This window comes from Phodopus roborovskii, unplaced genomic scaffold, assembly GCF_943737965.1.
Source record: "Phodopus roborovskii unplaced genomic scaffold, PHOROB, whole genome shotgun sequence".
In the NCBI taxonomy this organism is placed as follows: domain Eukaryota; kingdom Metazoa; phylum Chordata; class Mammalia; order Rodentia; family Cricetidae; genus Phodopus; species Phodopus roborovskii.
The window spans coordinates 19,131,976-19,157,697 of NW_026126418.1; the positions used below are offsets into that span (position 1 = coordinate 19,131,976).

A 25,722-nucleotide genomic window follows, 5' to 3' on the forward strand; every position below is an offset into this window, starting at 1 on the left:
TCATGTTAATAAATTAGAATTTACCTGTTGAAACCAAGAAGTTAAGTTTAGCTTCCTAGCACCTACAACATTGCATTTAAGTGGATCCCTCATCTATGAATCTAACTTCTTTTAATCTATTTAAACAATTAAGTAGAAGAGGCAAATTCTGTGTTTTTGGAAATTATACATGTCTTAGCTAAACCTTTCTATGTTTATCAACATGATAGCCAGAGAGAATTCTCAAGTACGGATAACATATCTAGATTGGAATTCCCAAGACATTTAGGTTCTACTACTACTGTCAATTTATCCAACTTTCTTGTTATTAATAGATACTAAGGCCAAAAAGTACATGGCAGATGTCAACTTTACATTTGTTACTGAGTTTATCCTTATGGGACTGACAGATCATGAAGAACTCAAAGTGTTTCTCTTCATCCTGTTCCTATTAATCTATGTCATTTCCTTGGTGGGGAATTCAGGAATGTTCCTTCTGATCTACATAACTCCTAAACTCCACACACCAATGTACCATTTCCTTGGGTCTCTGTCCTTTGTGGATACATGGTATTCCTCAGTTTTTGCACCTATAATGCTAATGAACTTCTTTGTTGAGAAAGAGACCATCTCATTATCTGCATGCATTGCGCAATATATTTTGTTTGCATTATTGGTTACCACAGAAGGATTTTTGCTGGCTGCAATGGCTTATGACCATTATATGGCCATCATACACCCTTTAGTTTACACAGTGGTCATGACTAAAATGGTTTGTGTTGGGCTGGTGCTTTGCTCATTCCTAGGAGGTCTTATAAACTCACTGACACTTATAACTGGATTAATGAAGCTGTCCTTCTGTGGACCAAATGTCATCAATCACTTCTTCTGTGACCTTCCTCCCCTGTTGAAGCTATCCTGTTCTGATGCCTCAATGAATGAACTCTTGCTTTTGATTTTCTCTGGAGTCATTGCCATAACTACACTCTTGACTGTGGTAGTCTCCTACCTCTTCATTGTTGTTGCTATCCTGAGGATCTGCTCAGCAGCAGGGAAGCGCAAAGCTTTCTCCACCTGTGCTTTCCATCTGACAGCTGTGACTTTATTTTATGGCTCAGTAAGCTTCAGTTATATTCAGCCAAGCTCCCAATACTCCTTAGAACAAGAGAACGTTGTATCTGTATTTTATACCCTGGTGGTTCCCATGCTGAATCCACTGATTTACAGCTTAAGGATCAAAGAAGTAAAAGATGCTGTGAAAAAGACCATGGAGATGAAATGTTTCTCTTGTTGATCTCGGGCTATTTCTATTAAAAAAAAAAAAAAAGACATGAAAACACTGAATTGTTTGAAAAACATATTAAGGTTTTTTTTTTTATTAAAGTGACAGAAATTATTGAGTCATGTGCTTTACAATGATGTAAAGAAGTATAATTTATGAACATTCATATACTTCAATAAACAAGCATAAAATAAAATATAGAAAGAGAAACTGCTCAAAAGTAAAAGCTGCTTCTTTCACAATTGATCAATACATGTAAGTTGTATGTTCTTTCTTTTCTTTCACCCTCCTCCTCTCTCTCTCTTTCTGTGTCTCTTTCCTACTCTTTTAGGCCATTAAGTGTATCAGTGACATGAAGGTTCACTCATGTGGTACCTCTTCCTTTTCCTCTCCTCCGTAAACCATCTTAACTCAGCTGGCATGGTACATTCTCATGTTATTTCTTTAACACAGCAATCTTTTTCTACTTCTACTTTTGTTCAAACTGTCTGTACCAGAGTCTTCATTACTCTACCAACCAAGAACTTGCCTGGCTCCACATAGTCTTCCTTCTTTCTCAGATTCAGTAGGAATTTCCTCATTCACATTTAACAGTAAAATATCCTACTTACATTTTACTTATTGTGAACAGGGTCTTGTTAAAAAGTTCATATTGATAACTGATTGACTCTTTCCTTCATATCCCCTAGCTGTGACATATGAGTACAGTCAGGATAAAATATTTTTAAAGCAAGCACAATGGGGGTGGGGATATGGGTATGTCATTCAAGAATGATCTGTTCTTCTAACACACTGTAGAGAACATTTGTTGATATGTTAACAGTATTTTTGGAATAGTAAAATATATTAATGGGATTGCTGGTTTTACCATTTCTTCATTTTTATTTCTTTTCTTTTGATGGTAGGACCATGAGATAAAACTACATTAGTAATTAAAAATATTGTCATCATTCTAAATCTATGAGTTATTTTTCTAGCTCCAAACAACATTTTTTAATGATTTGGCAAGATAGTAATTGAAAAGAAAGGAACACAATATGATTCCAATATATTTTTGTTAAACTAATCAATATATGGTGATAAGTAACAAATCTTATAACCCAAAATATTTTCATAAATGCTTGAAATATTTATTGAGAAACAAATACAAGCAATTTTAAAATAAATTATGTGTACATTTTCTGTATTGTGGCCATGAAATTTGATTTATAATATTGTAAGCATAAAAAGTTTTACTTTAGAAAACCAAGGAATTTATATTTATATACAATATTGGTCCATGGGCAATGAACCCCATTAAGCCTATTGTTTTTGTTTTTTCTTATTCACTATTACTAAGTGTAAATATCCCTACTGCTGAAGCCACCAGACATTTGCTTATAAGACATTGAGAAATTAATCTCAAACTGATCAGGAGAGTTTCTCCATGTTGTCTAGCTTTCATAGAACTAAAAATTTCTATGCACTATGCTGGGGATAAAAGATATCCATGATTTATGCAGAATCTGACCCTGTAAGCTACAAATCTAGCCTACCAGGAAAGATGTGCCAACTGTTACAAAAGTGATAAGATACTTTACAGGTATAAATAACCTGTTTCTGCCTAGATTTGAGGACTGGTACATAGAAAGTCTATACTATGAAGATGGAAAAAAATATACAAACATAGCTCAGAAGGCCATAGCTTGAAAGAAAAATAAACTGTTTTTGTTTTTATCAATGATAATATTGTCAAGCTGCCATGTATATACTTCTGTTTGCAGCAGCATATATGTGTTGTTCTCAATCTTGGTCAAAGATGCTGCTTCTTATAGTAAGTAGTAGTGAATGCAGAGATTAATAACTGGTCAAAATTCTGAGAATAAGTAACTGGAACTGATAATCCATAGATGGGACATCTACATCAACCTGCCATTCAAATCACAAGACTGAGAAAACATCATTAATCAGGTTAAGAAAGAACATTAAGACACTGGAAATGATACAAAGAGCTGTGAAATACTATTGTATGGACATTACATGACTGTTTCACACAAGATCTTGCAGAAGACATGATTAACTTCACAAGATTTGTACTCGCACAAAACAATTAAATTTTCCAGAATTGATGGAGGAGACCCTTAGTTTCCCACCTAAATAAGCAGCTATTAGCAGTTGAGTTATTCTGAATGAATGGGTATTGTTTCCTTAGGGGGTAGTGCTTCTGTATGTATTTCTGATTGTCTTTGAACTAAGAAACTAATAGGCTAGCCTTGAATTTGGAGACATGGGCCACTTCCTCAATTCTGGGCATATAAAAATAACACTGTAACTCCATAAATTATTCTGTAAAGTGAAATAGGAAGAAACTCTACAAACTACTTTTATTTAGCCAATCTACCCGATTAACATAGACACAACTATTGTCAGTAAGATACTTGCCAATTATTTGAGAATGTATTAGGAAGACTGCATCATGTTTTATTCTAGACATGCAAATATAGTTCAACATAGGTTAACCTATAAAGGTAACCTATCACATATAAATAGACTCAAGATCAGAAACCAAATGACTATCTCCTTATATGTAGAAAAGACATTTAACAAAACTATACTATCCTTTTGTGATGTAACTTCAGCATTCTTAAGATATAGGGAGATATACCTCATTCCAATAATGGTAACATACAACAATACCATGTTAAATACACAATAAAACCAAAGCATGGCAGTGCAGACCATTAAACCCAGCACTCGGGAGGCAGGGGTAGGCAGATCTCTGAGTTCAAGGCCAGCATGGTCTATGTGAGCTCCAGGACAGCCAGGGATAGAGAGAATAATCACATCTCAAGAAACAAAACCAAACAAATGAACAAAAATAGGTAAACTAAAATCAGGTACAAGACAAGGATTCCTATTCTCTCTAATCCTGTTGAACATATTGCTAAACAATTTATCTATAATGATGAGAGAAAATAAAAAGAATTATCCTTATTTGTAGATGCCATATTGCCTTACATAAAAATCTCCAAACTCTTCACCATAAGTTCCATTATTTATTTATGTATTTTCTCAAATATTTATTTATTCATTTCTCATGTATTACATCCCAATCAAAGTTTACCTTCCCCCCTGTCTTCCCCAAATACAGTTTGTTTTGAAGACTGACCTAGGTAGGGACTCTCCCAAAGTTACTAAATCCATTTAAGAATATAATTTCAAGGCACTAAAATTAAGTAAAAGACCAATTTTTATGTCTTTTATGTAATTATTTTGATGTCCATTTTTGTTTGTTTTTGGTTGCTTGTTTATTTATTTATTTATTTTTGTCATTTGAGACAGTTTGTCTTTGTAAATCTTTTGCTGTCCTATAACTAGTTTTGTAGACCAGGCTGGCTGTCCTAAAATTCACAAAGATCTGCCTGCCTCTTTCTCCTGAATGCTGGGAATAAAGGAATGTGCCACCACCCTAAGCCTATTTTGATGTTCTTATCAAAAAAATAATCGTAATATAAAGACAATGGAAAATTTTTGAGAACTGGTTTACCTTCAATAAATTACCTATTAAAGAGTAAAAATAACATTCTTCTAATAAATAACTTTAACATTTTATGAAATTATATTTCATAAGTGAAATCATTTATTGAGAGGTTTCCACAAAAATAATGAAGAATATTCTGACTTTCCTCAGAATATTACCAAAGTTCATTGCCTAAAATGTGCAAATAGTATTTGTTTATTTGTTTCTCGGACAAGATCCCACTTAGCATACGAGGTATTCAAGGATACATTTCTCACATTTCGTGTTGTCCATATCTGTACTGACAGGTGTAAGAGACTATCCATTACTAACTTTCACAATATATTAAAAATAAACCCAATAGGATATTAAATTTTATTTTTTAGAAATAGATACACACACATACAAACAACCTAAAACACTACTTCCAAAATTCCTGTTGTGGTGATTTAAAGTGAATAAATGACCACAAAATTCTGCATAAGCAGATGCATGCTAGATAAGGAAAACATTAAAGCAACTGAATGAGTGGCTATGCTTTTACTGGATGTGATTTGTGTCATCCAATGAAGACAAGACATAGATATACTTTGTGATATCCTAAAAATAATGTTGATACCTGAGAGTCCATAAGTATTTTCATTCATTTGATTATTTTATATCTGTAATTTTAGCTCACGATTACATAGTTTTTCAAAAATTATATGGTCTGCTTCCTTTGACTATACTTGTAATCATTTCAAAATTCAGGAAGTGGAATGTCTTTAGGGAGTCATTAAGTGCTTAAGAGTTTGTTAAATCCTTAGAGAAACATAGAGAAACTTAATAATGAGCCTTTAATCAGAAGTTTCCTCAAGGGATGGTGTCTTTTCATCAAGACATATATGTTACAGGATTTCTTATATAAATGTGTCTTCTGACATGAAATTAATCATCTCAGTCATATTTTCATTACAAGGGTTCTGTGCCTTTTTTTCCCTCCTATATGCAAGTGAAGGTCCTATTTCATCCTTGCAATTTGTCACTATTGTTGTCTTTTGCTGATTGTGTGCTTCATTTTGAAAGTAAGAAATCTTGGTCTTCTGTTTTATTCTCATTTGTTGGACTATAGAGATTTCAGCGAAGGAAAGCACAGTCACAAGGGTCCTAAATGTGGTGAAGTGTATATTTTTCTTTCATAATCAGCTAAATTCCCATATTTAATAATTAAATATAAATAATAATTATTATTATTGTTATTATTATTGACTTACTGGTTTAATGATTAAGAAAATATGTTAAATTTTAATCTTGTCAACAAAAATAGGCAAAAGAAGTTGTAATTTACCAATTTATTACCTTGTATATAGTTCTCTTTTTCTACATATTTTGTTTTACAACTTCCACTAATACAAAGAATTCTTATATATATATATATATATATATATATATATATATATATATATTCTTATTTTACATATCCATTCTAGTTCCCTCTCCCTCCCTTCCTCCCATCCCATTCCCACACACACATATACTCCACACAGGTGGTGATGCCTTCGAGGCATCTGTCAAGTCATATCTCCAATCACTTAGACTTATAACTGCAATTCAAATATCACTATATTCTGGATGTGATTTACTCACCTTCCTTTTTTTATTGCTTTTACAAGGCATTGCATTTATGAGCCAAAGGGAGCAAGAGGCAGTGTTTTGTGAGTCCCTTATGAAACAAGCTTTTTATTCTGGAAATTACTGATGAGAATTTATGAGTTTGTCTCCATGACATAGTTACTAACTGTGTTACATCTATTCATCTTAATGGACAGGTGGCATCATGTCTCCTTTATATTGTCATGTTTCAATTTTTAAAATAAGCAAGATAATGCCAATATGAAACAAATTAAATGTTTCCAATAATTTTAGCCATGGAGCCAGTTAAATAAGTAAAGGCACACATGTTCTGAATGATTCAGACGAATAAAAACGTTGTTTTAGGAAGTTACCCTTCATGTCACTCGAAACAATTATGTGGGAAATTATTTAGAATAAGTCAGTATGACATGTTTATTTCATCTTCAAATTGTACATAATACTGAAGACAGGAATCTGAACAATGCCAACAGAGGGAAAATCATTTCCTGTAATACAAAGCTAATGTGTATTTTGTGTTTCTTTGCATTTACAATCTAAATGTGAAATAAAGTTAAAGGTTTCACAGGAAGCACTGTACTCATGGACAGAAATGCATTTATTATGTGTCAAAAACTCTTCTTACTGTAAAAATGTCATGGTGATGGTAGCAAAGACAGTTTGAAAGAATTATGTATATAATTTAAATATTTGTTTCACTTTAGTCATTAAAACTGAAGCTACTAGACACATGATTCAGAAGTCTAAGAGGAGTAACTCTATTGAATGCAAACCACACTTTTGAATGTTTTCAAAATGCTTTGTATTTCAGATTAAATGTCCTTTAATAAAATTCACTGAGAGTAGACCTCTAAAATTGTTTTCTAAGGATTATTATAAGACTTTTATTCTAGGTACGCATTATCCTTTGGTTTTGGTTTGTTTGTTTTCTTTTTCAAGACAGGGTTTCTCTATGTAGTCCTGGCTGTCCAGGAACTCACTTCACAGACTAGACTAGGTTGACCTTGAACTCAGAGTTTCACCTGCATCTGCCTCACAAATGCTGGGATTAAAGGCAAGTTCTACCACTTCCAGATACTAGTAATTTGTAACAGTCATACACAGGCATGCACGCATGTACGCACAGGCACAAGCACATCACAAATAGAGCATTCAGGTGGCTCAGTATTACAAGTCTTAAATACCTACAAACTGCTATGTTCAATAGCTAGAAAATACACATGAATTCACATACACTCAAATAAAGTATGGGTAAATAATAATTGTGTGTGTGTATGTGTGTGTGTGTGTGTTCAAGGCATGCTAATATGATCTATTGAAGTATATCTCCATGACTTATTGAGGGCACCATATTATATGGATTGTATATCTTAGTAAGTTTCACACTGGCTGCCTTACTTGACCAAAAAGTGTAAAAAAGTGCTTCAAAGTACACATAGGTTGTAGTTCCACTATTAGCTCTTATTGTTGCTTAAATTATTTTCCCTTTTTTATTAACAAGGATGTGGTTTAGCTTTTTGTGTACCTTAGATATTGCTCTTAAATAAGTTAGCTTTTCTTTATGGAAATTTTTATGAAAAATAAAATGAGCACTGTTAAAAATACTGACTTTAATTGTATGTTTATAAGTAGGAGAATAAGGGTGGAGAATTCCACAATTCTGTAGTTATTGATATCCTATTGTTGCTCCAAATTTTACCTGAATTTTCTATCATTAGCAGGTACCAGGATCCTTTATTACATGGCAGATGTGAACTTCACATTTGTTAATGAATTTATCCTCCTAGGGCTGACAGATCGAGGTGAACTCAAGGTATTTCTTTTCATTTTGTTTCTGTTTATCTATGTCATCTCCTTGTTGGGCAATCTGGGAATGTTCTTTCTGATTCACATAACTCCCAAACTCCACACACCTATGTACCACTTCCTTCGCTCTCTATCATTTGTTGATGCCTGTTATTCATCAGTATTTGCCCCTACATTGCTAGTGAACTTCTTTGTTGAAAGAGAGACCATTTCGTTCTCTGCATGCATTCTGCAATACTTTTTTTTCGCATCACTGCTTACCACTGAGGGATTTTTGCTGGCTGCAATGGCTTATGACGGTTATGTGGCAATAGTAAATCCTCTAACTTATACAGTGACTATGACAAAGTTAATATGTTTTCTGCTAGTGCTGTGTTCATGCATAGGAGGTACGATCACCTCATTGACACATACAATTGGATTAATGAAGCTGTCCTTCTGTGGGCCAAATATCATCAGTCACTTCTTCTGTGATCTTCCTCCTCTGCTGAAGCTATCTTGTTCTGACACCTCCATGAATGAACTGTTGCTTTTGGTCTTCTCTGGAGTCATTGCCATAACAACACTCTTGACTGTGGTGGTCTCCTACATCTTCATTGTTGCTGCTATCCTGAGGATTCGCTCAGCAGAAGGCAGACACAAAGCCTTCTCTACCTGTGCTTCCCATCTGACAGCAGTGACTTTGTTCTATGGCTCCATCAGCTTCAGTTACATTCAGCCAAGCTCTCAGTACTCCTTAGAACAAGAGAAGGTGGTGTCTGTATTTTATACCCTGGTGATTCCTATGTTGAACCCACTGATTTACAGTTTAAGGAACAAGGAAGTGAAGGATGCTGTGAAAAGAGTCATGGAGATAAAACATTTCCTTCATTGAATTAAGACTGTATGTTTCTGAGAAAATAAAATAAAACACTGAATCATGTAATAGTGTTTGTGATGGTCATAGAAAATTTTAACCTATTGGTATCATTGGGTTTGTGCATTTTGTTTATTAGGTCTAATAGTGATAAAAAAGAATTCAATAATAACATGGCATGATTACCAATATTGTATTAGATTTTCTTACCTTGTCCCTAAACTAAAACCTAAGAAAATAACTGAGACAATTGGTAATAATTTCAATACATTATGTGAATTAAAATTTAATTTAAATGTATTATACATATTAAATATATATTTGACATGTGTATATAAAATATATAAATATCTCTACAGATAATATGGAAATACCTATGTATTTATATGCACAATAAGGACAGCATAAATTAAAATATTCAAAGATAAAATTCACAATAATGAATTGCTAGTTGCTCTGTTAGGCAATATTGTTATTAGTAGTTTTTCTGCTGCTGGTCGTGTCCCACTGCCATGCCAGTCCCAATTAACACATAGAAACTCTGTATTTGATATAATCAGGTACTAGTTTCTTATGGGCTAGCTCTGTCTTAATTATTAGCCCATTTCTATTAATCTAAATATTTTCACATGGTCTCATCTTACTGGAGAGGGGCTGGTGTTGTGCTCTCTCAGGTCTCTACATGCTGACTCCTTCCTACTACTTCCTCGAATCCTCCTTGTCTCCTAGTCCCACCTATCTTACTTTCCTATTGGCCAACAGTGCTTTATTGATTAACCAGTGAGAGAAACATAATTACAGAATGACATCCCCCATCACAATATAGACAATTATTTTCTGACACAAAAATGTATGTTATTGGAATATTTAGCAAATTGAAAGATTTGTTTCCTTCTTATGTTGAAGACACTTGATAAAGTAGATTTATTTTAGGCCCATTTACAGGAATTTCTGCACTAAATCAGAAAAATAATTCTATAAAATGTTTTCTTATTCACTCTAAAATGTCTTCTATGAAAATAAGTTCTCACAGCTCTATACCTGATATTTCTAATATACAAATCATGGCCTTGTATATGGTTCTGGCAAAAGCACCTATGTATCCAAAAAGGCTACAAAATACTGTTGTATACCTCAGACCTGGAATTATGTTTATAAAGTGTATGAATAAATATTTACTGTAAGTACTAGAAGAAATGATGAGGAAACCATGGAATATTTTTGAAATAGTAATATGTCTTGAAGCACATGATAGAAATATTCTATGAATCAAGTTACCAGTTCTGATTGTATGACAATCCATTAAAACAAACTTCCAACTAAGCTAAAATAAAATATGGAATTTTATCAATATCTTGAGATATATCAAATGTTTATGAAAAGCAGAAGAGCAGTGTTCAATCATTTACTTGGAGAAACAGTAACTGCTGAGAGAAATTTCAATTGCAATATAGGAATGGAAAAAAGCACAGTGTCAATGGGTTGGAAAATTTCAGTCTTCATCATATTTACCATAGAATTAAAGAACCAAATCCATACAAACGTATCCCCCACAGTTATTACTATTTTACTTCATTTCCTTGAGGCCATATAAAGACTGCAAAATCCACACATTTGGATAGTAAGATCAAGGAAATAGCACCAATAACAACTCACACAAGTATGAGTAATAGATTATTACTAACACATTAATGGGTTGCGTTTGTTCAGATGTAGAGGATCAGACACAGGATAGTTTACCACACTCTTTGATTGTGTACCAGTAGATTTAGTCAAATATAATTTTGGATAGTTTAAAAAATGAAACATCTCATTAAACAGTAGTCTCCCACAGATTATTTTCCCTGTCATTCTTTCTATAATAATACAACTACATATGTGCACTGACTCTGCATTAGACATTATTAGTAATTTGGACATAATTAATGAAAATAAAAGGAATTATGTGAGGTATGTTCTCTGTTTTGCTTAAGGAATGGAATAATGTATGGATCTTCTTTTCTGTGGGAAATCAGGAAGCCAAGTTTCTATAGTTACTCAAGGAAGGACAATATAAATAGATTCTAGTGAGACAAACCTCATATAAAAGAGTATGAAAGGGAAAAGAAAGGAATTAATGATTTCTTGGAAGGATCAGAATGGATTTGATGGTTTACAGAAGTGACCTGTTTTCATACTGGAAATGATTGTTCAAGAATACAGATTTTGTCAATTCTTATAAAAGTACATAGAAAAAAAAAAACATAAGAACATATGCAAGTCATATTGTTTGTGAGACTGAATCTTATGATGAAACCCAGTATATCCTTGGACCCATGTTACTCTTTTCTCATCTTCCTTGGTGCTGGGATTACAGCTATATAATATAGCTCTTGCATTTTAAAAGAACTACTTTCTAAAATAGAAAAAAATAGGCACTAAGCTTTTTTCTATTCCTTAATTTAAGTCCTGAATATTTTAAAGAAATTTAATTTCCATAGTACTATGTTAAATATGTTAAATAGTACTGTTGAATATTAGCAATAAATTGTCATCATAAAAAATTCATCTGAAGTTGACTGAGTGCTCCGCATATCAGTGCTACTGATGAAAATAAAGAAATACTTCTTTTTTAAACCTGAGTAACAAAAAACTGGCGAATGGCCTCTCCCAGGGATAATATATTAATTTTAAAAAATAAGCAATTAATTTCAAAGCACTAACAAAAAGTATAAAGCCTGCTTTGTGTGTCTTGATTGTAATTTTTTTGCTTATTGTCAGTCAAAAACCTGAAATAAAAAGAGTTCTGATGTCTTTGAGAAATTTTTCTTTAATGTAATTCCTCCTAAGAGAAGACCTAAATATGGTTTGATAATCATGGTTCATTCATTACATATACTTTGGAAAAATGTATTTCAAAAGACACTGGATGGCTCAAATTATAAGAATTTTCTATGACTTACAAAATAAAAGGTCAACTTCTGTCTTGCCAGAAAATATTGCCAAGTTGCCTTGTAAATAGCACCATTAGTTTAGTTTTCATTGCTTTTTTGGTTTTCTTTAATTTATTTGTCTTCAAGATGTTACAGTATAGACCAAGTGAGCTTGTAACTAAGTAGTAGCCCAAAGTATTCTAGAACTTATAGAGACCTTTCTCTGTCACCCTCCTTACTGCTTACTTTGGGAATGACAGGCACGAGAAGCCACCCAGGGCTAGTTTGTATTTTAGAAAATTAAGCTTACACTTTAGAGGAAATTAGCTGTAACTTTGAAAAATGAGCACTTTTTTTGACTAATATATATGTAGACAGCATTTTGAAACACTGCTGCAAATTTCCTTCCAGACAAGATTTAAGGGGAAGCATGTACTCAGAAAATCCTGTATCAGCTTAATCACCCTTGATGAAGACAACAATAAGCAACTGTGGGTGTGGCATTGCTTCATAAAATAGGGTCCACTAGCATTTTCAGTTCATTTGGTTGTTTTCTGTTGGTAAATTATGCCAAAGTCACATGTTCTGAAAAACATGCTAAAGTACTAAGCAAAGATCTGTGTTGGTTCTGTTGCTAGGCTTCTGTAAGATTATATGGTATACTTACTTTGACAATAGTTTTTTTTTTTTTTTTTTTTTTTTTTTTTTTCATTACAACACTCAGGAAATGGATGCCTTTGGGAGCCATTAAGTTTCTAAGAGTATCTTAATCCCTGAAGAAACACAGAAACTCTGAGTAACAAGTATATCACAGCCTTTGAATCAGACGTTTACTCCCAGGATAATTCCATTTGAACCTAGGCAAATATATAACATAATATTTATCTCAACTTGTCTTCCAACATGATATTAATGATCAAGATCATATTTTCATTTCAAGGGATCTATAACATTGATTCTCCCCCATGTACTGACAGATTTCAATTTCATCTCTGCTACTTGAAACTTTTGTCATTTGCTGAAATCGCATATCATTTTAAAAGTAAGAACTTTTAGTGTTTATTTTAATTTTTGTTTTAGAGAATGATAAAGCAGGGCATAGAGAGTCACTAGGTCCTTAAATGGGAAATGGCAATGAATATTTTTCATTTTATTTGTAAACTAAATTAACTTATTTAGTTATTTTGTAAACAATGTTATTATTTAGCTACTGTTTTAACGATTAAAATCATATGTTGAGATTTAATCTGATTAACGTCATATTAGAGAGGGAAGATGAATTTGAGTTCCCTATCTACTTCTTTGCTTTAAGCATATTTTTTTTTTTCTGCAGGAACATCAAATAATAGTATTAACTTCTCTTTGATACTTATACATATGCACACATACACACACACAAACACAGACACAGACAGGCACAAACACAACACACACACTCAAATGTATTAAGTCAAATGTTTCTTGAGGTCACTTTACAAAACAAGAAATACACGTTAAAATAAACACTGTCTATCATTTAAATATTTTAATATAAATGTGATATTATTTTCTTCTTTTTATTTTTAATACCCATAAACCATCATACTTTTTCTATTTTTTAATCAGAGGATAAGTGAAAAGAACCCCAAATGAACACATGATAACATCAGTGTTCTTAATTAATATTTAGGCAATGCTACCAGTTATCTAGTTTTCAGAAGCTCAGGTGGTGAGAGCAGCTGGGTTGGCCTTCAGCCTTGATTATAATATCTTTGCATCCTTCACAGTTTTGTAATTTTGTCACTTCTAAAATAATCAAGAAAAGGAAGATATCAATAAATTTAACTGATACTGTATTTTGAAATAACTAGAACAAAGTATATTTTTAAAAAGGCACATGTGTTATGAATGCTGAATAAAAATAAGAATTAATAAAATAAATTATAAATAATATTATAAATATAATAATAAATAATAATTAACTAATAATAAAATTTACACCTGAGTTGGTTTTAAGTCATGTAATAAAGTCAGTTATATACCCTTCTACACGGGAATCAACAGCTTGAAATATGATTTAGAATAAGTCAGACTGCATGATAATTTGAATCTCCAACTTGTGCATAGTACTTCAGACAAAAGCTGGACTGTGACAGTAGAAATGTAAGCAAATATATAAACATATATGTTTCTCTCTCTCTCAGTTTTTCAATATATATTTCTTTTTTTTTCCTTATTTTACATATCGCTCCCAGTTCCCTCTCCATCCCCTCCTCCCTCCCTCTTCCTTTCTCCCTCACATGCCCCTCCCGTACTGGCCCCCCACACTCCACAGGGAGGGGGATGCATTCAGGAGGAATCATCAAAATCTGTCAAGTCATTTGGAAGTACTAGGCCCTTCCTTCTGCCTCTAGGTTAAGGGAGTATCCCTCCATGGGGAATGTGCTCATAAAGTCCTTTTGTGCACCAGGGATACATCCTGGTTCCACTGTCAGAGGTACCTTAGACTGCCTAGACCTTCTAACTGAGACTCAGGTTCAGGGGGTCTGAGTCGGTCCAATGTTGGATTCCCAGCTATCAGTCTGGGAGCCCATTAGCTCCTCCTTGTTCAGGTACGCTGTCTCTGTGGGTTTCTGTAGCCTTGTCCTGTCCTCCCTGTTTGCATCTGGATTCCAGTTCTGCTCAGTGTTTAGCTGTGGGTGTGCACATCTGTTTTCATCAGCTACTACATGAGGTCTCTATGATGGTGGATAAGTAGTCATCAATATCATTATCAGAGAAGGGCATTTATGGTAGCCTTTCCACTGTTGCTCAAATTGTTAGTTGTGGTCATCCTTATAAGTCTCTGGACATTTCTCTAGAGTCAATTTTCTCTTAAAACCTATAATAGCTCCCTCAATATATATTTCTTATGATACACAGATATTATGTGTTTATATTTATTTATGATGTATATGTGAAAAAAATTAAGTTTCAAGGAAACACTGTACTAACAGAAATACATTTGTAAAAATTAATAAGTAAAGCTTTGCCTGTAATAAAATTTGGGTTGCACCATGAAAACTAATACAATTTTTCAAAGAGTTGTCTTAATATTTTAAATATCTGTTTTATTTTAAGGCATTTATTATGAGATAAAATGTGGAAGCTAGTAAACATCAGAACCCTGAGCACAGAATAAAAGTGGCTCTCAGAGTAAGGTCTTGAGTTTCTGGTCTCTACTTAATCACACAATTAAAAATACAACAAACAGGAACAAGGGATTTATAGAACCCTTAAATACTATTCACAAGTCCTTGCATTCATTAACCTAAAGCATACACACATACAGTCATACACACATACTCATCTGCACACACATGCACACACACATGCATGTATGTGCATATAGAGAATATGGGTCCATGGCCATGGTAAGCATATGTTGTATTACTGAGGTTCACCCTGACCAAATTTCCTCAGCTTTTTAATGTTTGCATTATTGGTATCAATGTCAATTAAAATGATAGTGGAATAAAAATGTAGAGACTGATTAAATTTTAGCATAAGTTCTTATGTTTTATAAAGGAGGCTTTAATATTCTTAGCAGGAAATTCTGTTAAGTTTTTGTGAGCCTTATGAATTGCATTTTAATATATACAAAGCTAAGAATCCAACATTAGCTTCATCAAATCATGCACATGATCACTAAAAAGCAACAGAACATTTCAAAAATCTATAGACTCTTTATTTAAATGCTTCCATATTTATTAAGCACTAGTACTAGAAGGCAGGGGAGAAATATATATTACCAATAATGTGGCTATTTTTGAATTCTTAAGATATTGGTAATCTAAGGTTACTGCCAATTTATCTAATCTATCATTAATAGGCACCAAGACATACAAGTACATGGCTGATGTCAACTTTACATTTGTTACTGAGTTTATCCTTTTGGGACTGACAGATCGTGATGAAGTCAAGGTGTTTCTCTTCATATTGTTCCTGTTGATCTATGCCATCTCTTTGGTGGGGAATGTAGGAATGTTCTTTCTGATCCACATAACGCCTAAACTCCACACACCCATGTACTACTTTCTTAGCTGTTTGTCATTTGTGGATGCATGGTATTCTTCAATATTTGCACCCAAAATGCTTCTGAATTTTTTTGTTGAAAGAGAGATCATCTCGTTCTCTGCATGTATCCTGCAGTACTTTTTGTTTGTATCGCTGCTTACCACAGAGGGATTTTTGCTGGCTGCAATGGCTTATGATCGATATGTAGCCATTGTGAACCCATTATTATATACAGTGGCTATGACTAAAATGGTTTGCATTGGCCTGGTGTTGGGATCGTGTATAGGAGGTTTAATCAATTCAGTTACACATACAATTGGCTTAATGAAGCTGTCCTTCTGTGGGCCAAATGTCATCAGTCACTTCTTCTGTGACCTTCCTCCCCTTTTGAAGCTGTCCTGTTCAGACACCTCCATGAATGAACTGTTGCTTTTGGTCTTCACCACCGTAATTGCGATGATTACCTTCTTGATTGTGATGATCTCATACATCTTCATAGTTGCTGCTATTCTGAAGATCCGCTCAGCAGAAGGCAGACACAAAGCCTTCTCTACCTGTGCTTCCCATCTGACAGCAGTGACTTTGTTCTATGGCTCCATCAGCTTCAGTTACATTCAGCCAAGCTCTCAGTACTCCTTAGAACAAGAGAAGGTGGTGTCTGTATTTTATACCCTGGTGATTCCTATGTTGAACCCACTGATTTACAGTTTAAGGAACAAGGAAGTGAAGGATGCTGTGAAAAGAGTCATTGAGATGAAACATTTTTCTTGTTGATTTAAGACAAATATACACAAAATATTGATTTAAGAAATAATGTTTATATAAATAAATGTTTATATAAATAAACATTATATAAATAAACAGTGTTTCAGTGCTAAAAATATATTAAATAATATTATTGCATGGGCGGTATTTTATTATTTAACCTAAATTCTAGACCAAGACAAAGGGTTGTAAATGCAGGAATGCATGGGAGGTGTTTCGGTTTTTAGCCTAAACCCTAGATTTTGACTTTGGGTAGTATCTGATATATTTGGTACTATCTTCATTTCCTTACATTAATAAAAATTTATTCAACAAGCTTGTTTCTAACTTAAATAAATATGTATATTTCTGATATAAATATACATGTATAAAATATAGATCTTCAGACACATTAGTAAGAATAACATAAAAGGACAAATCTCTGTGAATTTGAGGAGCTACTTCCAGGACAGGCTCCAAAGCTACACAGAAAAACCCTGTCTTGAAAAACCAAAAATAAATAAATAAATAAATAAATAAAAATAAAATAAAAAAGAAAGAAAGAATAACATGAAAGAAAAAAATGTTTACAGTATTTAAGAAGATACATCTTATCTTACTCATTTCTTGCATCACATCAATAGAATGTAGCCAGTCATACTTTTAAAATCTTTTCTTGATATTTTATAGTCTAATATAATATAAGTGATTGTGCTTCTTTAAAGGCACCTTGAAGATTCCACCTCTAGCCAAGATGCTACTTGTAACTAATCCCTGTTGTAAAAGGGAAAAATCATTTTCTCCAATAAAATGTCATTGAATTTCTCAGCCATACACCAGAGAAGAACCAAAGTACAGCACCATTTGTACAAAACAAATGAACTCAATGATTGTTTTCTGAGATTTTCATTTGTTTCTGTACTTTTTGTCTTATTGTTTTTTTGTTGTTGTTTTGTTTTTTTCTGTTTGTATTTTTCTTTAGGTTTTTTTTTGTTTGTTTGTTTATCTACTCTTTGGTTTGGGGAGATTATTTGAGAGAAACAGAGACAGAGACAGACAGACAGAGAACATGAAGTTGGGTATGTTTGCAGGTCACATCTCTATCCCCGGGGGTGATATGAGTAGTTCTCATCTGCAGACTTGGGTCCTACCTTTACATATGGAATCTTAAATATAGGAAGAGCTCAGTGTTGAAGCTCCTCCATGTTGAAGGTTTCTTAAAATAAGCAAGCTAGTTAAAAATCCCCAAATCCCCCAAACATTAATGAAGTAGATTATAACAATGTTGAGGTTTGCTTTGTAAGCATCCAACAATTAATTTGACCTAATCTATGAAGCAATTTTACTTGCCTCTGAACACACATGGCCTGAATTCAAATTATAGCTCCCCAAACCCTTGGATATCCAAACACTGTAATCATTCCATTCAATCTCTAGAATAACAAGGATATACCTCCAACTGAAGCAAATTCTCAGTTCTTAGAGTACTTGCCCAGCCTGAAAGGAAACTGGCTTCAATTCCTTGCAATGCATACAAAAGACACAGTGAAAAACCCATGGAATTGCAAAATTACATAACTGCTTGCAGGAAGAGTCTAAGTTTAATATCCTCAATTTGAATACATTTGAGGACAGCCTGACTACAGAAGACAGTGTTACTAAAATTCAAATCAAAACAAATATGCCTTTGTCTGAATTAAACATTGACATATTATGATTAAAGAACATATTTTTCATATTAGAATTTATACTAATTTTATGAAATACACACACATGTACATATATATATATATATATATATATATATATATATATATATACTCATTCTTCATTCCTAGGAAATTTATGTGTTCTTAAGTCTTATACCTAATATTTTCTATATAAAAAGTAAGCACAATCTTTTCCCCTCATCGAGGAGACTTCTCAGCAACAGAGGGAAACAGCTACAAAAAAAAAAAAAAAAAAAAAAAAAGAAAGAAAGAAAAGAAAAAGAAAAAAAATACAGTCAATCAATATGCATACTTGTTAAGCCAAATCCCAATGGAAATATGTACAAAGCACTCTAATACCTAAGGTTCTGGGAACATTGTGCAAGTGGGAACAGAAAAATTATAGTATCAGAAGATTAAGGAAGTTTATTGGGAGATTGTGTCTCCTAGGAATGTCAGAAGCTACACCTGTACAGTCTTACTACATGACTGCTTAAACATGAGCTGAACAAGGACAATACCAATGGACATGCCAAACTGGTTGTCAAAAAGCCCTTGAGGCCTCAAAACCAGACAAAGAGCTATAAGCATCTGAGAAAAACTCAGAGAGGTAATATGCTCTTTCTAGATGAGTTCGTTCCAAGTGATGAGGATATCAATCCATTTCCCAGTAGCAAATGGTCAGCCTTTAAACATACATAGATATAACATTGTATGGACTCAAAAGGCTATATTTGGGAATATGTATGTATATACAAATCCATATATGCATGTAATGACAACTGATGGAAAAAGAGACGATGAATTTGAAGGAGAACAGGGAGGAGTGTACTCAAATTTTGTAATGATGAACGGTAAGGAAGAAACATTGTAATTTAAATATATAAACAAACAAAAATATGGAAATAAAATTATGTCTTGATTAAAACCCTGCAGAACATAGCAAGCATTTAGTAAAGAGAAATGTTTTTTGACCTATGTTTATTTGAAAGGAAAATAATCATTTTAGATACACTAATTATATTTTTCACCTCACATTAGCATGTTTAAAGTATTGTAAATATTGAAGTCATTACTCTAAGTTTACTGCCTCTTTCATAAACAGTTGTTTATTTATTTACATAATTGTTTTGGTTTTCAATGACGAATTAGTGACTTAATTATGTACATTGCTCTTCAATTAACATTTAGAATACCACTTGAGCCTACATTGAACATTTTAAATATTTTTAATCCACTTTTAAATTTTTTAATCCAATTTTAAATTACTCAGTGTTTCAATGTGACAAAAATGTTCATTAAGAAGGAAGTGGGGGCAGTGAATGGAGAGAGATGTAGGAGAAAGAGAAGGGGAAGAGAAGAAAGCTCTTGCGACTAGGAAGATTGAGTCAGGGAAGGAATAGAAGACAGAAGAGAGAGAGAGAGAGAGAGAGAGAGAGAGAGAGAGAGAGAGAGAGAGAGAGAGAGAGAGAGAGAGAGAGAGAACATAAAAGAGGGAGCCAGTATTGGTTTGAAGAGAAAACTGAACCTAAAAAATGTCTAGAGACCTACAAGACTGCCTCCAAATAACAATTTGAGCAAACGTGGAAAGGCTACCATAAATGCCCTTCCCGGATAGTGAGATCAACAACTAACTTACCCACCATCATAGAGCCCTCATCTAGTTAGTACCTGTTGGAAACAGAAGCAAACACCCGTACCTAAACACTGAGTCAAACTAGAATCCAGATGCAGAGAGAGAGGACAAGACCAGGTTGCAGAAACACATACAAACAGCTGACCTGAACAAGGAGGAGCAAACAGGCCCCCAGACTGATAGTTAGGAATCCAGCATGGGACTGACTCATGACCCCTGAATATGGATCTCAGCCAGAAGGACTCAGCAGTCTAAGGGACCTCAGAGAGTAGAAGCAGGATGTATTCCTGGTGCACAAAAGGACCTTGCAGACACTCCCCCCCATGGAGGGATACTGCCTTAACCTAGAGACAGGAGAGAAGTCCTAGAACCTACTTCAAATGACTTGACAGATTTACATGACCCTACCTGGATGGCATCGCCCTACATGTGGAATTGGGGTGGGGGGAGGGGAGGGGAGGGTGGTCAGGGTACATGTGAGGGGGCAGAGAGGGTAAGAGAGAGGAAGGGAGAGGCAAATGTGATGGACATGTAAAACAAAAGCAAAAGTAATTAGGATTGAACTTGTAATCTAGAGAAAAGGGTAAAAAATCTTTCTTGAAAAGTATGTAAATCTGAAAGGCATTTGGTTAAAATCTCAACTCAATTATTTTAAAATTTCAAGAGTATTTATTTTTAAAAGAACAGACCACCTTGTATCTTTCTGGGCCTGTGTTGTTCCACGTGATTCCTGCTATCTCCCTTTATATTCTACCAGAATGACTGATCTTAAAAATGAAGCAATTATCTTTCTGATGAGGCAAACATTTCCTCAAAATTTTATCATAAGAATAGATGAAGTGTGCAAAAAATAGGGTATACCTGTATAAGGATACTATAACCAACCTGTTTGTATATTTTTTTATTAATTAGTGAATGTGTATGGGGCACTTGTATACTATAGTGTGCATGCTGGGTCAGAGAACTGCTTTCAAGAGATGTTTCTCCTTCCATCATGTAGGGCAAGAGTCAACTCAAATAATCAGGTTTGGCAAGGCAAGTCATTACCCTCTGATCCAGCTGGCTAGTCAATCCTGTACCTTTCAAAAATCACATATCTGTACATCCTTTCCAAACTGAGGCCCCCTGAATGTGGGTGTCAGTTAATAGGCCTGGGCAGTCTATGGGGCCTCTGGTAGTGGATCAGTATTTATCCCTACTGTGCAAATGCACTTTGGGATCCCATTCCATATAGAGGAATACTCTCTCATCCTAGATACATGGAGGAGGGCCTAAGTCCTGCTCCAAAGATGTGAGAGATTTTGATGATTCCCCCATGGAATGCCTCACCCTCTCTGGTGAGCAGAAAGGGGATGGGATGGGGATAGGTGGGGGGCATGGGAGGATGGGACAGAAAGAGAGCTGGGATTGATATGTAAAACAAGATTGCTTCTAAATTAAATTTTAAAAAGAGAGAAAAATATGGTATTTTACTAAGGATAAATTTTACATATTTTAGCAGGATCCACACTTTTTATTGTATTACAATTCAAAAGTATATTGTTAAAAGACAATAATAATAACAATTAATACATATCTTATTGCTCATTTTAAATGTTTTAAGTGGTAAATATATTGTTCCCTGGAATATGGACTCTTTTATGTTTGAATGTATTATTTTATATGTATTAGTGTTTTGCTTGCATGTATGTACCTAGACCATGTGGATGTCTAACACCCAAGCCAATCAGAAGAGGACATCAGAGTCTTTGAAAATCAAATTAAGGATAATGTGGATTACATATGGATGCTAGAAACTTGACCTGCATACCCTGGGAAAGCAGCAAGTAATATACTTTAAACACAACCCTAGCATAGGCTCTTAATTGGAATCTCTCTGGTGGGGTAATTTGACATTTATTCTCTTCCTCCAAGGTATATTTTCATCCAAACAATAGTCATGGGTAAAATTTTATACATTTCTGACAAGAAAGCAACATGTGTGAATACATAAACCCTTCGGAAACAGGATTCAGTGAGAAGGCACAGAGAGACATACAAATTAATCATTTGTAAATAAATCTCATATATAGTAACTAAGGAACAATTTTATTATCTTTAAAGGAATGAAATAATAATAGAGCAATTTCTTCTGTGGTTGGAATATCTATAGTTAAATATGTCTTATTTTAATGTAGATGTATATTTATAGTGAAGTTTATCTGAAGAAAATAAAATTATGAAATTCTCCAATCTCACCCTAGAGTTCTATGAAGAAGATGTCACCTTACTCTGCAGAAATTAAATGCTCAGCTGTTAAATTTCTGGATAAACAACTTATCCAGCTAAATAAGGCTCTTTGTTTTAACTGTTGTGATGTTATGGATAAATATAAATGAAATTAAATTATGTTGAATTTTTTCCTGAAAAAAAAGTATTCAAGTATCATAATTGGCTATATTAACAGTATCACATGTTATCTAGTATATGAAAAAAGACACGTCAAATTAAACCATTTGCAAATCTTTTGTGTTTTCATATGTAATATGTCTATATAGATTATATGCTATATGCCCATATAAGATAGGTAAATACATTATAATTTCAAAGGAGAATATTTTTTTCTCTTTATCTTTTCTTCAAAGTGCTACATTTTTGGGAAGATAGCAAAGTTCTTAATATCCTTAAGGCTACCTGAAGCATTATTAATGAATCCCAGTGTTCACAGTGCCCTGGGGATTCCACTCTCCAAAGGCCAAAAGCCAAATATATACTCAACAGTAAGGAAATTTAGAGATAGACCTATTCTGCTTCTTCACACCAGGTAAGTGTCCTGCTTGTTTATTACAGCCCAACATTTATAAATACCTTCACAGGTTTCCAAGATGAGTAATGTCTCCAACACATTGATATAAAGTATTGCAAGGTCACATTATTCTAGTTCTTCTGATTATGAAGTTCAAAAAATGGAGTCAGGAAAATATCACTCAGTGGTTGCTCCTGATACTCAGTGTAGGCATATTCTACATTTCCCTAGATAGTTGTGTTTAGTGCTTTGTTGTTTGCAAATTCAAAAGAGAATATAGATGAAAAACTCATTTCATATCTAGAGGGATTCCTATAAGCCATTGATGTTTGTTAAGTAAAGAACAATAAACTATTTTTTTCCTTCATTGTCAGAAAAAAGTTTTTAGACTCTAAAATAAATTCAGGGAAATGTAACTTATTTTAAGCAAAAGATAATGCTAATTTTCAAAAATTGCCTTTTTATTAAACAGCAGAGAGAAATCTGAGCCCTACTTTATCTTCCTTTATTATAAAAGTCATGGAAATATCTTTCAGGTAATTTGGGTACAATGATTGTGGAAAGTGATATTTGTGAATTTTTTGCAAAAGTGATGTTTCATGTGAAATGTCCACTGAATTTGTCTGACTGAAACACTTGTACCCCAGCATGTTATATGTTCCTAGAACTTCTACAGTAAGAATGTCTCATAAACATAATTTTCTTACTTACTTGCTAAGTATCTTAGGAATCAACAAGTGACATTATTTTTTGACATAATATGTTAAAATCAAATTAATCTAATCATCTAACTTCTGCAAATAAAGAGCTAGACCTGCTGGTCAACAAATGATTTTGAAATATTGTTTCTTAAAATAGCTGTGGTTCCTTGACTTCAAAGATTAAATGATAAAAGAAAAAGATCAAACATTTAAAATAAATCTGATATTGACTAATACACAATGAAGGATAAACATTGCAGAAAACCTGAAAATTTATGGTAAGTGCTATTTACTGCTTCAAAGACTAATTTTGTGGGACAATTTCATTGAAAGAAATAAATTTCATTATGATACATTTATTTTAATTTCATAATCTAGACTTAGTCTTACTTTCCTTTATTATACACTAGACATTAAATTACATTATTATACATTTCTATTTATAGTTATATATGCACATACAATATACTTAATAAATTTGTATTCAATGTTACTCTTTAATTTACAAAAATGTGATGGACAACATTTTTCAGATGTTTTAACCTACATGGTAAATGTTGAGAGAACTTCTGTGTTTGCTTGTTTTTATTTTTCCATAATAAATATTTACTCGAGGAAGGTGGAATTCATCTTCTTCATTCTGAAAATTTAGAATATTCTTACTGAACTCTCTATTGAGAAATATTGGGAAAGTTAAAGATTTGATTCTTAATGTGTCTTCCAATGTGTGTTATAGTTTTTCCCTAAGTCTTCCTTCCATATGAAACATAATGCTAATTTTAATTACTTGATGAAAGCCAAAAAATATTTTTAAAAGCTAACTTTTCCTCCTTGTTTAATTTGAATTTAATTTGGATTATTATATTTTATATTGATAAATTTGAAATTCTGAAAAGATGCATAGAAGGATTTTATGACTATAAACTGCTCTCTGGCTTTGTCATTTTTCCTCTGGTTCTTTGCAGATCCCCCATAAAGGAATCACATCAATGGCTGACAGAAATTTGAGTGTGATAACTGAATTTATCCTCTTAGGACTGACTGATGACCCTGTGCTGAATACTGCACTCTCTGTGTTGTTTCTCTTAATCTATATCATTACTGTTTTGGGCAATTTGTGGATTATCTTAATAATTTCAGCTACTTCCCAGCTTCATTCCCCCAAGTACTTTTTTCTTAGCCACTTAGCTTTCTTGGATTTCTGCTATTCATCAGTCTTTCTTCCCAAAATTTTGATTAACTACCTGTTAGGTCAAAAAACCATCTCATACCACGGCTGCCTCCTACAGTATTCCTTTGTCAACATGTTCCTGACTGCAGAATGCTTCCTCTTGGCTGCAATGGCCTACGATCGGTATCTTGCCATCTGCCATCCACTTCACTACAGGGGTCTCATGACCCCCACGTTTTGCATCTGTCTGGTTTCTGCCTCTTACTTGCTGGGCTGCACCAACTCACTCACCCACCTGAGGAGCCTTCTCAATCTGACTTTCTGTGGGCCCAATGCCATTGACCATTATTTCTGTGATATTCCATTGCTCTTTCACCTGTCATGCTCTGACACCCGCCACAGTGAGCTTTTATTCATGGTTCTTTCCGGGGCTACATCCATAGCTACATTTTTGATAGTAGTTAGTTCCTATCTAGGGATTCTTATCACTGTCCTGAAAAAATATTCTTCCAGGGGAAGTTATAAGGCTTTATCCACATGTGCCTCCCACCTAACTGTAGTAACACTCTTCTATGGAACAGTCATATCTACTTACCTTGGAACCAGCTCAAGTTTTCCACAGGACACAGAAAAAATCCTATCTGTGTTTTACACTCTTTTTCTGCCAGTGCTGAATCTTTTGATATATAGTGTGAGAAACAAAGAGGCCAAAGAAGCCATGAGAAGAATGATTAAGAGAAAAGTTTTTTCTCAGTAAATATGTATTTCCAGACGGATGTTTAAGTCACACTTCCTGATTCTGTAGACTTGAAACCTGCAGTGTTTCAACTAGGGGCAAGTAGGAAATTTTGAAAGCAGTTTTTGTTCAAACACACATTCATGGTAGGCTTTCAATATTTAGTGATTTTATTAGCATTAGCTATTATTTATCATGCTTTTATCATCCCATATATATGATATGTATGTATGTATGTA

The 25,722-nt window shown here is 33.6% G+C and overlaps 4 protein-coding genes across 4 annotated transcripts; all 4 read left to right on the top strand.

Moving 5' to 3' along the window:
• Window positions 1-334: 334 nt before the first annotated feature.
• Window positions 335-1,273, top strand: LOC127222035 (olfactory receptor 1052-like). The gene has a single exon (XM_051183948.1). It carries the CDS (start codon window positions 335-337, stop codon window positions 1,271-1,273), a length of 939 nt encoding a protein of 312 aa, XP_051039905.1.
• A 6,860-nt stretch (window positions 1,274-8,133) lies between these two features.
• Window positions 8,134-9,072, top strand: LOC127222037 (olfactory receptor 1052). The gene has a single exon (XM_051183949.1). The coding sequence runs from the start codon at window positions 8,134-8,136 to the stop codon at window positions 9,070-9,072; it is 939 nt and encodes a 312-aa protein (XP_051039906.1).
• A 6,734-nt stretch (window positions 9,073-15,806) lies between these two features.
• Window positions 15,807-16,775, top strand: LOC127222038 (olfactory receptor 1052-like). The gene has a single exon (XM_051183950.1). It carries the CDS (start codon window positions 15,837-15,839, stop codon window positions 16,773-16,775), a length of 939 nt encoding a protein of 312 aa, XP_051039907.1. The 5' UTR covers window positions 15,807-15,836.
• A 7,790-nt stretch (window positions 16,776-24,565) lies between these two features.
• Window positions 24,566-25,504, top strand: LOC127222039 (olfactory receptor 1052). The gene has a single exon (XM_051183951.1). It carries the CDS (start codon window positions 24,566-24,568, stop codon window positions 25,502-25,504), a length of 939 nt encoding a protein of 312 aa, XP_051039908.1.
• Window positions 25,505-25,722: the final 218 nt, after the last annotated feature.

Excerpts from the sequence above, each read along its gene's own strand:
- LOC127222038 (XM_051183950.1), top strand. The coding sequence starts at position 15,837 with ATGGCTGATGTCAACTTTACATTTGTTACTGAGTTTATCCTTTTGGGA.
- LOC127222037 (XM_051183949.1), top strand. The coding sequence starts at position 8,134 with ATGGCAGATGTGAACTTCACATTTGTTAATGAATTTATCCTCCTAGGG.
- LOC127222035 (XM_051183948.1), top strand. The coding sequence starts at position 335 with ATGGCAGATGTCAACTTTACATTTGTTACTGAGTTTATCCTTATGGGA.
- LOC127222039 (XM_051183951.1), top strand. The coding sequence starts at position 24,566 with ATGGCTGACAGAAATTTGAGTGTGATAACTGAATTTATCCTCTTAGGA.